General features: G+C 38.0%; 2 protein-coding genes across 2 annotated transcripts in view; one reads left to right on the forward strand and one right to left on the reverse strand.

Moving 5' to 3' along the window:
- The window catches only part of LOC106085838 (neuroguidin), a 290,224-nt gene that overhangs the window by 198,720 nt on the left and 74,046 nt on the right, over positions 1 to 17,458 (reverse strand). The gene's annotated exons all lie outside the window — the stretch shown is intronic.
- The window catches only part of LOC106085837 (ABC transporter G family member 20), a 56,391-nt gene that overhangs the window by 34,676 nt on the left and 4,257 nt on the right, over positions 1 to 17,458 (forward strand). The window contains exons 2-8 of the mRNA XM_013250271.2: positions 6,872 to 7,438; positions 7,648 to 7,807; positions 7,880 to 8,142; positions 15,043 to 15,136; positions 15,201 to 15,574; positions 15,640 to 15,874; positions 15,931 to 16,108. Coding sequence (XP_013105725.2) covers positions 7,332 to 7,438; positions 7,648 to 7,807; positions 7,880 to 8,142; positions 15,043 to 15,136; positions 15,201 to 15,574; positions 15,640 to 15,874; positions 15,931 to 16,108 — 1,411 coding nt within the window. The 5' untranslated portion in view covers positions 6,872 to 7,331. The remainder of the gene's footprint in view (positions 1 to 6,871; positions 7,439 to 7,647; positions 7,808 to 7,879; positions 8,143 to 15,042; positions 15,137 to 15,200; positions 15,575 to 15,639; positions 15,875 to 15,930; positions 16,109 to 17,458) is intronic.

Raw genomic sequence — 17,458 nt, forward strand, 5'->3', positions numbered from 1 at the left:
GAGTTCGAAAAGTAATCGCTTTTCAGATATTTTTTTGAAAACGTAAGAGAACAAAGACGTCATAGTTCGCAAAAAAAAAACTGACAAAATTTCGTACCGAAATAAAATTTGAGAAAATTTTCTATAAAATAAAACTTTGAGAAAAATTTTGTATAAAATAAAATTTTTACAAAATATTTAGGAATAAAATTCTAATCCTGGTTAAGGACGTGATCAGTGCGTGCCGCCATGTTTTTTTTCCTTGTGTCCTTCACCCCTAGATATGGCTTTTCTACAGAATGGAGAGAGTACAGAGACTTCTTTTAAACGTCAATGGAATTCGCCGCATGCACAAAAAACTTTTATAACGTTGGCCAACCAAAATAGCTAAGGGCTGCGTGTCTCTGCTCGGGCGCCAATGCTACAACTTCTTTGTCAACATCTTTTGTTTATAAAAGGGTTGAGTCATTTAAAGTGGAGGAGTTCGAAAAGTAATCGCTTTTCAGTTATTTTTTTGAAAACGTAAGAGAACAAAGAGGTCACAATTCGCAAATACCACTGACAAAATTTCGTACCGAAATAAAATTTTGACAAAATGTTCTATAAAATAAAATTTTCAGAAAATTTTCTATAAAATAAAATTTTCAGAAAATTTTCTATAAAATAAAATTTTCAGAAAATTTTCTATAAAATAAAATTTTCTATAAAATAAAGTTTTTGAAAATTTTCTATACAATAAAATTTTCAGAAAATTTTCTATACAATAAAATTTTTGAAAATTTTCTTTACAATAAAATTTTTAGAATTTTTTTATGAATAAAATTCTAATCATGGTTAAGTTGTTCACTAGTATCACTTTTGTTTTTTTTTCCTTGTGTTCATCAGCCCTAGTTATGGGTTTTGTACTGAATGGAGAGGGTACGAAGACGTATTTAAAATGTCAATGGGGTTTGCCGAATGCACAAAAAACTTTGGCAACGTTGGCAGACCAAAATAGCTAAAGACTGCGTGTCTCTGCTCGGGCGCCAATGTTACAAACTCTTTGTAAAAAATTTTGTTTATAAAACGGTCGACTTGGAGGATAAGTCATCGCTTTTCAGTTTGATAAGTCATCGTAAGACTGCTAATAAGACACCAAAATTCGCGAAAAAAAATTTGGCAAAATTTTGTACCGAAATAAAATTTTGACAAAATTTCTTACCGACAGATATATAAAAAAAGATATAAAAAAAAGAAAAAATAATTTTTTTTTTTGTAAAATTATATTTTTTTCTTATAAAATAATGTTTAACAATATACTTTGCACAGAAATAAAACTTCAACTAAATTTCCTAAATTTCCTAAATTTTCAATCAATTTTGTCTAAAAACAAACTTTTGTCAATAATTTCTATAGTTTTTTTTTTCTAAATTTCCTACAGTACCTTGCATTTCTGTTTTTATTTTTCTCCACTGTGCCTTGTATCAAAACATTGACACGCCATTTCCCCCTCCAAAAAAACGTTCAGTTGAATAAAACGAGAATTGGAGAAGTGTGGAAATTATGTGTTACTCGCATATAAAATCGTCAGCTTTTTGCATCAACAACAAAAGCGCAAAAAGTTGCCTATGAGGTAGGAATTCTAATGACATGTCGTCTACCGTTTAGCCATATACGAGTTAATGACATTTCTATAAAATACATATTCTTCAAGAAAACTCACAATTGAGAATATCAAATAGCATTGCCTTGTGACTTATGCTGAAGACAGTGGAAGAAAAAAAGAAAGTTGGAAATTCCAAAATGTTTGCCATCGAAGATCAGGGGAATATAAATTTTGTCATTCGTTTGTAAAACTTCGAAATATCGATTTCCAACTCTAAGCCCGATGATGGGCAATATGGGAGAATGGATTGAGGATGGGAGCAGCTCATACCATCGCGGTATAATCGAGGCGACGATAGGAAACCTGGAAGGAAGGGAAGAGGTTTCCTGGAAGATCATGTTACGCGGATGCATCAAAGCTAGAGGACAGAGTGGGCCTGGGGGTCTACATTGAGAATCCAGGGACTGAGATCTGTTTTAGACTGCCTGACCATAATACGATCCCGCTGGTGGAGATCCGGGCGATCACAGAATGCCTTAAGTGGTGTGGTGCTAACGCCAGGACGTCGATTGTGAGCATCTTTACCGACAGTAAAATTGCCATAAGGGCAATAACAACCAGGACGGTAAGGTCACGAACAGTCTTGCAGTGTAAGAAGTAGATTAACGCCTTCTCTGAGGATGGCAAAATCTGCATCGTTTGGGTGCCGGGCCATAAGGGAGTAAGGGGAAATGAAAGGGCAGACGATTTGGCGGTGAAGGCCAGAGCACTGCCGTCAATAAACTTGGTTAACCCGAAGCCTTTCGAGTCGACGCAGTCCGAGTTAAGGGAGTGGGTGACGAATGTGCATGCAACATTGTGGAACAGTGAAAAGGTCGGTATGACGGCGAAAATCCTATGGGGGGATCCACATCGTGAGAAGACGAGCGTATTACCGAAAGGAAGCAAGAAGAAGGTCGGTATAGATATTGGTGTCATAACGGGACGCATAGGACTACGAGCTCACTTAAATCGGTGCGTCAAGTGTTGGCATGCGGGGAAAATGATGAGACGTTGGAGCATTTCCTTTGTCATTGTCCGGCTTTCGCGTCTAACAGATACCGGCACTTAGGTGGAGACACAATTCCAGACATGAACCAACTTAGGGGAGTGGTATTGAAAACAATTAACGATTTTGTAAGTAGCACGGAATTCCTAACTTAAATTTTTCTTTTAAGAGGTTACTTTATAGTTTTTAGAGCGCACATCAAGCCGATAACTGGCTAAGGTGTATGTATATGGTGGCATGGGGCGGTTTAATATCTGCACCCTCTTTTCAACCCAACCTGTGCTAACCTGTAATAACCAGTACCACAGTAGTGGTATAGGGTATAATTATGTAACACTAGCAGACCCAGGCCCGCTGCGCTGCGCCTTCTTTTACTTTATATGGAACAAAAGTTTCCTTGGAATATTTATTTTCGACCATTAAAGAGCTTTTAGTGAAATACCATGCTACGAAAATAGTACATCGCTTGACTAACAGTTTAACAATATAAGTATTCTTAAAATACTTTATTTCAGACCGATTTTCTCATGATATCTGATCTAGGGGTGTTTTCGGAGGGTGAGGTGGTCCCAGACACTTGGCCCTGAAAAAATATCAGCAACGTGCTCTTCTTTCAAATACCATTTATTTAAACCCCATTTTGCCATTGGTTTAGGGAAGTTTACACGATGAGGCGTCCCCCAAACACATGGCCCCAAAATAAGTTATCAAATTCGATTTCTAATCTCAAGTACCTTTCATTTGAGCCATATATTGGCATGGTCGAACATTTTTTACCCTTTGGGGGGTGTTCTGGGGAAGAGGTGATGTCCTGAATGCAAGGTCCTACATTTGGATTCCAAATTCGTATTCTACTCCCAAATACCTTTCTTTGAGCCCCATATTGTGATGGTCAGTAAAAAATTGCTGTTTGTGGGGTATTTTGGGAAAGGGGTAGACCCCCAGAAAATTGGTCCCGAAAGTGGGTATCAATTCTTGCTCTACCCCCCAATACCTTTCATTTTAGCTCCAAATTGGCATGGTCGGTAAATATGCCCGATTTAGGGGTATTTTGGGGATTGGGGTGGTCCCCCAAACACTAAGCCCAGAAAATATGTAAGCAACTTGCTCCATTCTCATATATGATTTATTTAAACCCCATATTGCCATTGGCCTCAAAATTGGATATCAAATTCGTTTTCTAATCTCATTGAAACTGCTTATTGCAAAAGTCAGCAAATATGTCCGGTTTGGGGTATTGTCCCTAAAAACTATAAGTATTTAGTGAGCAAATACGTTCTATTTGGGGGTTGTCATGGTGGTGGGACGTCCCCTATACGGTTAGTTCCTAATGTTGATATCAGATACGTGGTCTTCTCCCAAATACCTTTAATTTGAGCCCTATATTTCCATAGTCGGCAAATATGACCGGCTTGGGGGGTGTTTTGGGGCATGGGCGGCCACTCAGTGAGTTGGCCTTGAAAATATATATCGGATTCGTGTTCTAAAAACCCTCTTATTTGAGCCTCATATTGCAATAGTCAGCAACTTCTTCCTATTTGGGTGGTGTTGTGGGGGTGGGGTGGCCCCATAGACACTTTTCCAGAATATTGATATCAGATTCGTACTTTGCTCCCAAAGACCTTTCATTTGAGCCACATATTGCTATGGTCGTAAATGTGTCCCCTTTGGGGGAGGTTTTTGGGGAGAGGCCGCCCCCCAAACACTGACCTCCATATTTGGATATCAGATTTAAATTCTACACTCAAATACCTTTTATTTAAGCCCCATATTTCCATGGTCAGTAAATAAGTCCTGTTTGGGGGGTGTTTTGGGAAGGGGTGGACCCCCAGAAACGTGGTCCCACATTTGGATATCAGATTTGTATTCTACTCGCAAATACCTATCTTTTGAGTCCCATATTGCCATGGTCGGTAAATATGTCCGATTTAGGGGTGTTTTGGGGGTTGAGGTGGTCCCCCTAGCACTTGGTCCGACAATTGGATGTAAGATACGTTTTCTAATCCTAAATACCTTTCATTTGAGTCCCATATTGTCGTGATAGGTGTAAATATATGTTTGCTAGGTTTTAGGGTGGGACGGCCCCCTTAAGTACACCACCCGAAATTTGGATACCAAATTTTTATTTTTAGGGTACTATATGAGAGCACACAAAATTTCGCTTAAATCACACCATCCATCTCCAAGATCTGGCGTTTCTGAAAATTAGGTTAAGGGGAAGGGTCCGCTCCCCCTTCAGATATCAAAAAATGCACCATCTGTGAAAATGTCAAGAAAATCGGTTCAGCCGTTCCTGAGTCTATAAGGGACACACAAACATACAAACAAACACAAATTTATTTTTATACCCTCCACCATAGGATGGGGGGTATAACTAATCATTCTGTTTGTAACTAATCGAAATATTCGTCTGAAACCCCAAAAAGTATATATATTCTTGATCGTCGTCGATCTAGCCATATCCGTCCGTGTGTCCGTCCGTCCGTCCGTTTGTCCGTCCGTCCGTCTGTCTGTCGACAGCACGCTAACTTCCGAAGGAGTAAAGCTAGCCGCTTGAAATTTTGCACAAATATTTCTTATTAGTGTAGGTCGGTTGGTATTGTAAATGGGCCATATCGGTCTATGTTTTGATATAGCTGCCATATAAACCGATCTTGGGTCTTGACTTCTTGAGCCTCTAGAGTGCGCAATTCTTGTCCGATAGGAATGAAATTTTGCACGACGTGTTTTTTTATGATATCCAACAACTGTGCCAAGTACGGTTCAAATCGGTTCATAGCCTGATATAGCTGTCATATAAACAGATCTGGGGACTTGACTTCTTAGGCCTCTAGAGTGCGCAATTCTTAACCGATTGGAATGAATTTTTGCAGTATTTTGTTACGACTTCCAACAACTGTGTCAAGTATGATTCAAATAGATTCATAGCCTGATATAGCTGCCATATAAACAGATCTGGGGACTTGACTTCTTGAGCTTCTAGAGGGCGCCAAATCGGATAGGAAGATTTGGCTGAAATTTTGCATGACGTATTTTATTCTTACTTTCAACGACAGTATTAAATAAGGTTCAAATCGGTTCATAACCCGATATAGCTGCCATATAAACCGATCTGGGATCTTGACTTCTTGATCCTCTAGAGGTTGCAATTATTATCCGATTTGCCTGAAATTTTGTACGACGGATCCTCTCATGACCATCAACAACTTCTTTATTATGATGTGAATCGGTCTATAGCCCGATACAGCTCCCATATAAATCGATCTCTCTATTTTACTTCTTGAGCCCCCAAGGGGCGCAAATCTTATTCGAATTGGCTGACATTTTACACAGGGCTCCAACATATAATTTTATTGTGGTCCAAACCGGACCATATCTTGATATCGCTCTAATAGCAGAGCAAATCTTTTCTTATATCCTTTTTTGACTAAGAAGAGATGCCGGGAAAAGAACTCGACAAATGCGATCCATGGTGGAGGGTATATAAAATTCGGCCCGGCCGAACTTAGCAGGCCTTTACTTGTTATTTATAAGAGTTTCTTTTTGTGACAATTTTGTCAAAAAAAAAATTTTTTATTTTGATTTTTTTTCAAAATTTTATTTTTGATAAAACTTTTATTTAATTTAATTTTTGAAGGGAATGTTATATAATTTTTATTTATTTATTTATTTTTTTTTAAATGTATTATTTTTTTCACAATGCATCTTTTCCTTGCCGTCGGGTGACTTTTATCAAAGTTTTTCTTTAAGAAATATGGAAAAAAATTTTGAAGGCAATGTTATATAATTTTTATTTATTTATTTATTTTTTTTTTTTAAATATATTGTTTTTTTTTTTACAATGCATTTTTTCCTTGCCGTCGGGTGACTTTTATCAAAGTTTTTAAGTTTTTTCTTTAAGAAATTTGGAAAAATAATTTGTAATTTTCCAACATTTTTGGTTGTTTTTTTTTAATAAGTTTTTTAACATTTTGTTATGCTTTCTCATTCCACTGTTTGGTGTTCGCACAAAACAAAAACCTTTGCAAAACATGGCATAAATTAGCCATTCGACATAAAGAATTGCTTTTCCTTTCACGAGTGTGTTTAACAATGATAACAATAAGCAATCACATGCTACCAGCGCACATTTAAGAATGCCTCAAATTGTCTTTGAAGTGTGTGTTTTTTCTATCTGTTTATGAATTTTAAACAATTTTCCCCATAACTCATTTCTTTACTTTGCTTTAATTTATTTCGCAAAAAAAAAAATTATATAGCTTCTCGCGAATAACATCAGGTGCTTAAAAACATCAACACCGAAGCGAGGAGTGTGAAGCTTAAGGAGAGACAACAACTACAATTAGTCAGATATAGAAGAGCAGTTTCAAACATCTGGCAGTTGAAGACCCAAAATCTAGATTGAAGCTAACAAAAGAAAACGGCAGGCAGACGGACGGACGTTTTCGCAGCTAAAAATAAAAAATCAACAAAAATCCAATGTACAAGAAGCCAAACATCTAAACTCAATTTAAGGCATACTAGTGGGTAAAGAGGACTTCAGGTCTTACTCAAGAAATTTTGAAACGGAATAAGTTTGTGCAAAAGGATTTCAAAAGAAACGGATAAGGGGTGTGCGACAAGCGCAGAGGGGGAGGCTTAGTTGGGCCACATTCACAAACAACAACTGGAGACTTTGGTTGTACTATTCCAGCACAGACGATTTCACCCTAGACCACCATGGGCGATGCAGTGGAAGTTCGAAATGGCTATAAATATTATGGCAGCAAATCAAAGCCCAAAATCATACTCAACTATTTGAATATGAACGTGGAGCGTGGATCCATGTGAGTAGAATTTTAAAAATTATCTCTACAGAAAAAAAAATAAAAACAAAAAAACATGTTGAGACCAGAAAGTAAACAAAAAAATCTTTTGCTAAAACTTAACAATTATTTACTTCAAAACATTTCAGCAGCCTCAAGAAAAAACGTGAATGGACTTAAAATTAATACTCCAAAAAAAATTCAAAAACTTCTACTCTTTCTCTTTTCAGCTATGGTCTACTGGGAGCCTCAGGTTGTGGGAAAACCACTCTGTTGTCATGTATTGTGGGCCAAAGGCAATTTAATAGCGGTGATGTTCGCGTCTTGGGCATGAAACCCGGTTTGCCAGGCAGTGGCGTACCTGGCTCTAGAATAGGTTATATGCCCCAGGTAAGTGTTTATACTTTTAAAGTATATCACTTGGCTGTCTTAATGTTGTTTCCTTTTCCTTTTTTTGCATAGGAAATTGCCTTGGTAGAGGAAATGACTGTCAAAGAAATTATCTACTATTTTGGACGCATTTATGGCATGAAAGATGATAAAATACGTGACAAATTCAAAATTTTACGTGATTTGCTACAATTGCCCCAAGCCAATCAATTGGTCAAAAAATGCAGTGGTGGTCAAGCAAGACGTGTCTCATTTGCCTGTGCCATGATACACGATCCTGAGCTATTGATATTGGATGAACCGACAGTGGGTCTGGATCCAATGCTAAGAGAGAAGTAAGTTATACCAGTAAGGGAAGGCAAAAGTCGGTCAGAGCCGACTTTATAATACCCTTAACTTGAAGTGGGAATTAGAGAAAGTCCACACAATGATACATGTGGATGCTATATCTAATTTTGGACCGATTTTATTCAGAAGAGGCCAAACAAAACCAAAAAAAAAAAAAACCTGCAAGTTAGGCCGGGCCGATACTTATATACCCTCCAGCATGGATCACATTGTCAAGTTCCCTGCCTGGTATTTCTTTATAGGCAAACAAAGCATAATGGATACAACTTGCTATGCATAACCATAGCAAGTTATGGTCCGATTCGGACCATAATTGAACTGAATGTTGGAGACCATAGTAGAAATCAGTGCCATTACTATAGCCTGAAAAACCCCCAGTAAGGGGCTTACTGCATTTGTATTGTTGCGTTCAAGGCCTTGGATTGGGGGCAGAGTGCTTGGCGTAATGCTTGGAATCCCTAAATGATGAATCCCCGACTCATGACATATCACTGATTTGGGTTGCAGGACATGATGGCAATCCTAGAAAAGAGAAGGCGGACGAATATTTCTGAAAGGGTTTGTCCAATGCAAGGAATCTTGCCCCCGGTCTCTCATGTGTGCCATTTGTCGAACTACTGAATATTGTACGTAGAGAGGAGTCGGTGGAGAGATGGCATTCTGTAGATGAATGGCAGACAGAACACGTTGGCCTAAAGCTGGAGAACGAAGGAGCTATTGGCCTTATAAAACACGTTCTTCGAATTGTGGCCACAAGTTTGAGAAAAAGACCATCCACAGTGTGAGGAAATCGAAAAAATCTATTAAAAACCAGTAAGGAAGGACAAAAGTCGGGCGGTGCCGACTGTATAATACCCTACACCTACGCTATAAATACAATGTGGGAGCTAAAGCCAATTCTAAACCAATATTGATGGACCTCGGCGAACAAATATGTTCAAACTGAAATAACTACGGTTGAAAAATGACAACATTATGGCAAATAACCCAAAATCTGGCGATCATATATATGTGAGCTATATCTAATTCTGAACCTATTTCGAGCAAACTTCTCAGATAATGTGGTAGTCGTTGAGGAAAGCGTTGTGCAAAATTTCGGCAAGATTGGTCAAACAATGCGCTTGCAGTGGCTCTATATATTGGTTTGCCCAAAAAGTATTGTAATTGCGGATTTTTCATATAGTCGGCGTTGACAAATCGTTTCACAGCTTGTGACTCTGTAATTGCATTCTTTCTTCTGTCAGTTATCAGCTGTTACTTTTAGCTTGCTTTAGAAAAAAAGTGTAAAAAAAGTATATTTGATTAAAGTTCATTCTAAGTTTTATTAAAAATGAATTTGCTTTATTTTAAAAAATCCGCAATTACTTTTTGGGCAACCCAATACATATATGACAGCTATATCTAAATTTGGGCCGATTTCGATGAAATTCACCAGATATCGAGAGTCATAAGAAAATCCTTCCGGCAAAATTTCGAGAGAACCGGTTAAAAAATGAGCACTTTCTTGCAATATTTCTCAAAATCGGACAAACATATATATGGCAGCTATACCAAAATCTGAACCGATTTCAGCAAACTTCTCAGATACTGTAAAAGTCGTCGAGGAAAGCGTGCTGCAAAATTTTTATGGCAAGATGGATCAATAAATGCGCTTGCTGTGACTCTAGAAGTGAAAATCGGATGATATATATATATGAGAGCTATATCTAAATCTGAACCGATATCCATGAAAATCATCAGTAATGTCGAAAGTCATTAGAAAATCCTTCCAGCCAAATTTCGAGAGAATCGGTTAAAAAATGAGCACTTTCTTGCAATATTTCTCTAAATCGGACAAACATATATATGACAGCAATACCAAAATCTGAACCGATTTCAGCAAACTTCGCAGATACTGTAAACGTTGTCGAGGAAAGCGTTTTGCAAAATTTTTTTGGCAAGATGGATCAATAAATGCACTTGCTGTGACTCTAGAAGTAAAAATCGGATGATATATATATATATGAGAGCTATATCTAAATCTGAACCGATATCCATGAAAATAATCAGTAAGGTCGAGAGTCATTGGAAAATCCTTCCAGCCAAATTTCGAGAGAATCGGGTAACAAACGACAATTTTATTGCAGTATTACTGCAAATCGGACGAATATATATAAAGGGTGATTTTTTTGAGGTTAGGATTTTCATGCATTAGTATTTGACAGATCACGTGGGATTTCAGACATGGTGTCAAAGAGAAAGATGCTCAGTATGCTTTGACATTTCATCATGAATAGACTTACTAACGAGCAACGCTTGCAAATCATTGAATTTTATTACCAAAATCAGTGTTCGGTTCGAAATGTGTTCATTCACCGTTCAGCGATGAGGCTCATTTCTGGTTGAATGGCTACGTAAATAAGCAAAATTGCCGCATTTGGAGTGAAGAGCAACCAGAAGCCGTTCAAGAACTGCCCATGCATCCCGAAAAATGCACTGTTTGGTGTGGTTTGTACGCTGGTGGAATCATTGGACCGTATTTTTTCAAAGATGCTGTTGGACGCAACGTTACGGTGAATGAACACATTTCGAACCGAACACTGATTTTGGTAATAAAATTCAATGATTTGCAAGCGTTGCTCGTTAGTAAGTCTATTCATGATGAAATGTCAAAGCATACTGAGCATCTTTCTCTTTGACACCATGTCTGAAATCCCACGTGATCTGTCAAATACTAATGCATGAAAATCCTAACCTCAAAAAAATCACCCTTTATATGGGAGCTTTATCCAAATCTGAACCGATTTTTACCAATTTGAATAGACTTTGTCTTTAGGCGGAAAAACACCAACAATCGGATAAAAATTGCGACCTGTAGTTTGTACACAAATTAACATGGACAGACAGGCAAACAGACGAACATACGGACTGACAGACGGACATAGCTAAATCGAATCAGAAAGTGATTCTGAGTCGATCTTCCTTTTGGGTGTTACAAACTAATTCACTAAGCTATAATACCCTGTACCACAGTAGTGGTGTAGGGTATAAATATGCCATTGGAGAACGGATAGAGATAACTCTTTGAAATTTGAAATGGTTAAAGCACTTTAAAAATAATTTTTTCACATTTTTATACCATCCTATGGTGGAGGACAGGATGGAGGAGTAAAGAGGATTGTAAAATTGCAAATTTTGCCCATGGACATTCCACTAAGGAACAGGGCCAACGAGTGCAGTCCGATTTAAGTTTTAAGCTCAATGATAGGGGCCTCCTTTTTATAGCCGAGTCGGAACGGCGTGCCGCAGTGCGACACCTCTTTGAAGAAAAATTTTACATAGCATAGTACCTCACAAATGTTGCCACCATTAGGAGGGGAAAACCACCGTCGAAAATTTTTTCTGATGGTCTCGCTAAGATTCGAAACCAGGCGTTCAGCGTCCTAGGCGGACATGCTAACCTCAGCGCTAGGATGACCTTCGTAAATGGATTGTAAATGGGCCAATTCGGTCCATGTTTTCATATAGCTGTCATATAAACCGATTTTGGGTCTTGACTTGTACAGCTTCTAGCCGATTTGGCTAAAATTTTGCACATGGTGTTTTGGTATCACTTCCGACAACTGTGCCAATCGGTTGATAACCGGATATAGCTGCCATATAAACCGACCTTCGACCTTGAATTCTAGAGCTTGTAGAGGGCGCACTTCTTATCCGATTTGGCTGTAATTTTGCATGGAGTGTTCTGGAGGCCATCGCAGCGCAGTAGTTAGCATGTCCGCCTATGACGCTAAACGCCTGGATTCGAATCCTGGCGAGACCATCAGAAAAAATTTTCAGCGGTGGTTTTCCCCTCCTATTGCTGGCAACATTTGTGAGGTACTATGCCATATATTGGGTTGCCTAAAAAGTAATTGCGGATTTTTTAAAAGAAAGTAAATGCATTTTTAATAAAACTTAGAATGAACTTTTATATGCCATGTAAAAATTCTCTCCAAAGAGGTGTCACATTACGGCACGCCGTTCGGACTCGGCTATAAAAAGGAGGCCCCTTATCATTGAGCTTAAACTTGAATCGGACTGCACTCATTGATATGTGAAAAGGTTGCCCCTGTTCCTTAGTGGAATGTTCATGGGCAAAATTTGCATTTTTGTTCTGGTATCACTGATATAGCTGCCATAGAGCTTCTAGAGGACGCAATACTTCTCCGATTTGGCTATAATTTTGCATGGAGTGCTCTGGTATGACTCCCAATAACTGTGCCAATTATAGTCTAAATCAGTTCATAACCTGATATAGCCGCCTTATAAACCGATCTCCCGATTAGACTTCTTGAGCTTCTAGGAGGCCCCTTATCATTGAGCTTAAACTTGAATCGGACTGCACTCATTGATATGTGAGAAGGTTGCCCCTGTTCCTTAGTGGAATGTTCATGGGCAAAATTTGCATTTTTGTTCTGGTATCACTGATATAGCTGCCATAGAGCTTCTAGAGGACGCAATACTTCTCCGATTAGGCTGAAATTTTGCATGGAGTGTTCTGGTATGACTCCCAACAGCTGTGCCAAGTATTGTCTAAATCAGTTCATAACCTGATATAGCGGCCTTATAAACCGATCTCCCGATTAGACTTCTTGAGCCTCTAGAGGGCGCAATTTTCATCAGATTTGGCTGAAATTTTCCATGACAAGTTTCGTTACGACTTCCAACAACTGTGCTAACTATGATTCAAAGCGGACCATAACCTGATATATTGGTTGCCCAAAAAGTAATTGCGGATTTTTTAAAAGAAAGTAAATGCATTTTTAATAAAACTTAGAATGAACTTTAATCAAATATACTTTTTTTACACTTATTTTCTAAAGCAAGCTAAAAGTAACAGCTGATAACTGACAGAAGAAAGAATGCAATTACAGAGTCACGAGCTGTGAAAAAATTTGTCAACGCCGACTATATGAAAAATCCGCAATTACTTTTGGGGCAACCGAATAGCTGCCATAAAACCCGATCTTGGGTCGCAACTTTTTGATCTTCTAGAGGGCGCAATTCTTATCCGATTTAGAAATTTTGCATAAAGTGTTTTATTTTGACTTCCAACAACAGTGTCAAGTATGGTCTAAATCAGTCCATATCCTGATATAGCGGCAATATAAACCGATCGCCCGGTTACACTTATTGGGCGTCTAAAGGGCGCAATTCTTATCCAATATGATTAAAATTTTGCATATGTCGTTTTGGCATGACTTCCAACAACAGTTGCAAGTATGGTTTAAATCGGTATATAACCTGTTATAGCTGCCATATAAACCGATCTCCCATTTTGACTTTTTGAGTCTTTGGAGGGCGCAATTATAACTCGATTTGCCTGAAATTTCGGAGGTGGTGTTTTTCTACGACTGGGGTTTTTTCTATTTGAAAAAGTCATTCAAAGAACTTGACGAATGCGATCCATGGTGGAGGGTATACAAGATTCGGCCCGGCCGTACTTAGCATGCTTTTACTTTTTACTTCAAAGTCGTTGTAAATTTTGTCAAAAATTCGAATAATGTAAATTGCAAATACGAAGCCAATCTCGGCCAAAATTTCAACAAATAATAACTAAAACTTCTTTATCCTCGAAACCAGTGAAGATATGATATACCTCAAGCGTAGGGATTTTTTAGCACTATCCAGCAAAAAAAAAAAAAGAATTTTGAATTTTAACTGTAAACTTGAAGTGGGAATTAGATAAAGTCCACACAATGATACATGTGGATGCTAAAACAAAAAAAAAACAACTGCAAGTTCGGCCGGGCCGAATCTTATATACCCTCCACCATGGTTAATTGTCAAGTTCCCTGCCTGGTATTTCTTTATAGGCAAACAAAGCATAATGGATACAAATTGGAGAATTTTGAAAATCGGACCTCAAATGATGATTTGGTGGCCAGAACAATGTTGCGAAATTTCGAAGTGACCAAATTTAGGGGCCTGCCAAAAGGTGCCCGGACCACCTATGGCCTTGAAGTTTTGCGCATGATCGCGATAACACCTTAGTTTAAACCATTTCAGTTAGTAATCTCTCTACCGGTTGTCAAATGGCATATTTTTTACTATTTTTTTCCCCCACTGTGCGATCGAGCAATCCAAATCTACAGGGACTCAGGTTCTCTTTCTTGCGAAAGCGATTTTTATCAAACTATCTGAGTGAACTTAAAGACGTATCTCAGATGTGTAAACAAGTTTGGATGGTTTTGACAGGGGCGCTATGAAATCCTTCAAGCTCACTGATTTATGATGCGCAGGACCACTGGTTGACACTTAAACTCATCGTTGCATAGATCCGCTTTGAATTATTTTGCGTGAGGTGGAAAGGAGGGTTTACCCCCCAAAACTTACTAAGACTCGTATTCTGTAGATCTACAGAGATGGACAAGTCATCCCTATGAGGCTTACTGTATCCACATTTAAGCACCCTAAAATTCAATATTCGCGAAACTTTTTGCACAGTGTTCGTACCCACAGTGGCACCTGGCTGCTTGAGAGGAGAGAAAGTTCCATTTTCTGGGTATGTGTCTAGCACGCAATCAGACTCACAATGGACTCAAATGTCCAAGAGAGTCTGATTGTAGACTGACACGGAGGGTTGTAATTTCAAAAACTCCTATTGTTACCATCTACCGTAGCTTTCATTGATCAACTGCCGTCAATGGCCCTCGTTAGCAATACCCTCACAAATTGTTTTGTATAAATCCTAATTAAATCTTACCATAAATCGACATGATGGGGTGTGAACAGTAAAATGCCATATTTACCTGCAAATAAATCAAAGCAAATGTTTTAATTAGCACATTAAAAGTCAATTCTGTATAATTTAAATAATGAGAAATTTTATGGCATATTTTTGTGTTTTCGTTGTTGTTTTTCAGAATATGGGAATTTCTAGTGGAGACAACGAAAAATAGTAAAATGGCTGTGATTATAACAACGCATTACATCGAAGAGGCAAAGCAAGCAAATAAGGTAAGTCAACTTAAATTTAGCTAAACACAGACTCTAAGAATGCTGCTCTCTGTCCTTCCCACAGATTGGTCTTATGCGTAAGGGCGTGCTATTGGCGGAGGATACTCCCGATAATATAATGTTGCGCTTTCAAGTGAATTCCATTGAAGATGCCTTTCTGATACTAAGCCAAAAACAGGGTGACAATGATGTCATTGAGGCTGGCATGGTGCCATTGCCATCACAGCAACAACACGCCTCAAATGCTATATGCAATGGCATAGAAGTTATTGACTCCTCCACCATTACACAGGCCAGTGAAAAGTCTTTGAGCGAGAAGCATAATTCCCAAATCGTTGATGAGGAAAATGATAATAGTAAAAAATTCCTATTTACCACCAAGGGACGCATAAAAGCCTTAATGACGAAAAATTTTGTACAACTTTTCCGCCAACCTTCGTAAGTTTTGAGGGTATTTTTCTTGAACAACTCACAATTGCCAATTTTTTTTTTGCTTTCCTTAGAGGCATTATCTTCATGTTATTATTTCCCATAATACAATTATCCTGCTTCTATGTGGCGGTAGGCAAAACTCCCACAAATTTGAAATTGGGTATTGTGAATGAGGAAGTTCCAAACTGGCATACCTGCTATGAAGAAAATCTAAAAACTGTTATGCCTGGCAATGATACTTGCAATTTTAGAATGTTATCTTGTCGCTATATAACCGGTCTTGATGGTGCGGATCATTTGAATAAGGTAAGTAAGGAATTTGAAGAGTTTTAAGCAAAGAAAGTAAATTTGTTTTTCTTTAGATTTTCCATTCAAGTTTGGAGGAGGCTCATCGCGAGGCCAAGAAAGCCAATACTTTGGGTTACATTTATTTTCCCCACAACTTCTCCAGTTCCATGCAAGTTTTCATGGAAGATGGCCGTTATGCTGATGATTATGCTATAGAAAATGCTGAGGTAACTGTACACCTGGATAATACAGGTAAGCGAAGAGAAAAGAAGGCTTCGGCAAGAAAAACCAGTAAAAACGTGTTAAGATTGGCGGGGCCGAAACTTGGCCCCGCCAATGAATGAATGAAATGAATGAAAATTAAAGCTACTGGGGTCCGTAGAGGGCTATTAGGGAGATTTAGATAGTACCAACCATGGAGGTTGGAAGTCATAAAAAACACTCTACGTGCAAAATTTCAGCAAAATCGGAAAACAATTGCGGTTCTCAGGGCTTAAGATGTCATCTCGGGAGATAGGTTCATATGAGAGCTATATCAGACTATGCATCGATTTCGACCATATTACTACAAAATATCTCATGAACATTCCATTAAGAAACAGGCGCAAACTTCTCACATGTCAATGAGTACTGTTTGATTCAAATTTAAGCTGAATTATGAGGAGTCTCCTTTTCTATGCCGAGTTCGAACGGCACACTCGGTAGAGAAGTTTTAACATGGCAGGCTACCTCACAAATGTAGCCAGCATTAGTAAGGGGATAATCACCGCTGAAAATTTTTTCTGATGTTCATGCTGGGATATGAACTCAGGCATTCGGCGGCATAAGGCGGACATGGTACCTTCTGGCCTTCCTCGATTCGGACCATAATTGTTAGAAATCGTCACAGAACACTATACAGAAAAATAAAAATTGGTTTCAATCACGTAATTAATTGATCCAATTAGTTTTTTAATTGAAACTGCTTAAATCACGAAAATGATAATTGATAATGATAATGACATTTTTTGAAAAGTGTAATTGAAAATTAAAAAACTTGCATATTCAATTAAAAATATGATTGACAATTTTTGAAATTTCCAATTAATTTTTTAATTGATACAATTAAAAAAATTATTGAATCCATAATTTTTTAATTGAAAACTTCAAAACTTTCAATCACTATTGTAATTAAAACAAAATCTCAGATCGGTTTATATGACAGCTATATCAGGTTATGGACCGATTTAAACCATACTTAGTACAGTTATTGCAAGTCATAAAGAAACACGTCATGCCAAATTTCAGGCAAATCGAATAGGAATTGCGCCCTCTAGAAGATCAAGAAATAATAAAGGGAAATGGGTTTATATGGGAGCTGAATCAAACTATAAACCGATTCAGACCATATTTTGCACATATGTTGAAGGTCATGGGAGAAACCGTTGTACAAAATTTCAGACAAATCGGATAATAATTACGCCCTCTAGAGACTCAAGAAGTCAAGATACCAGATCGGTTTATATGGCAGCTATATCAGGTTATGGATTGATTTGAACTATACTTAGCAAAGTTGTTGGAAGTCATAAAAAAACACGTCGTGCCAAATTTCAGCAAAATCGG

This window comes from Stomoxys calcitrans, chromosome 3 (assembly GCF_963082655.1).
Source record: "Stomoxys calcitrans chromosome 3, idStoCalc2.1, whole genome shotgun sequence".
Classification (NCBI taxonomy): domain Eukaryota; kingdom Metazoa; phylum Arthropoda; class Insecta; order Diptera; family Muscidae; genus Stomoxys; species Stomoxys calcitrans.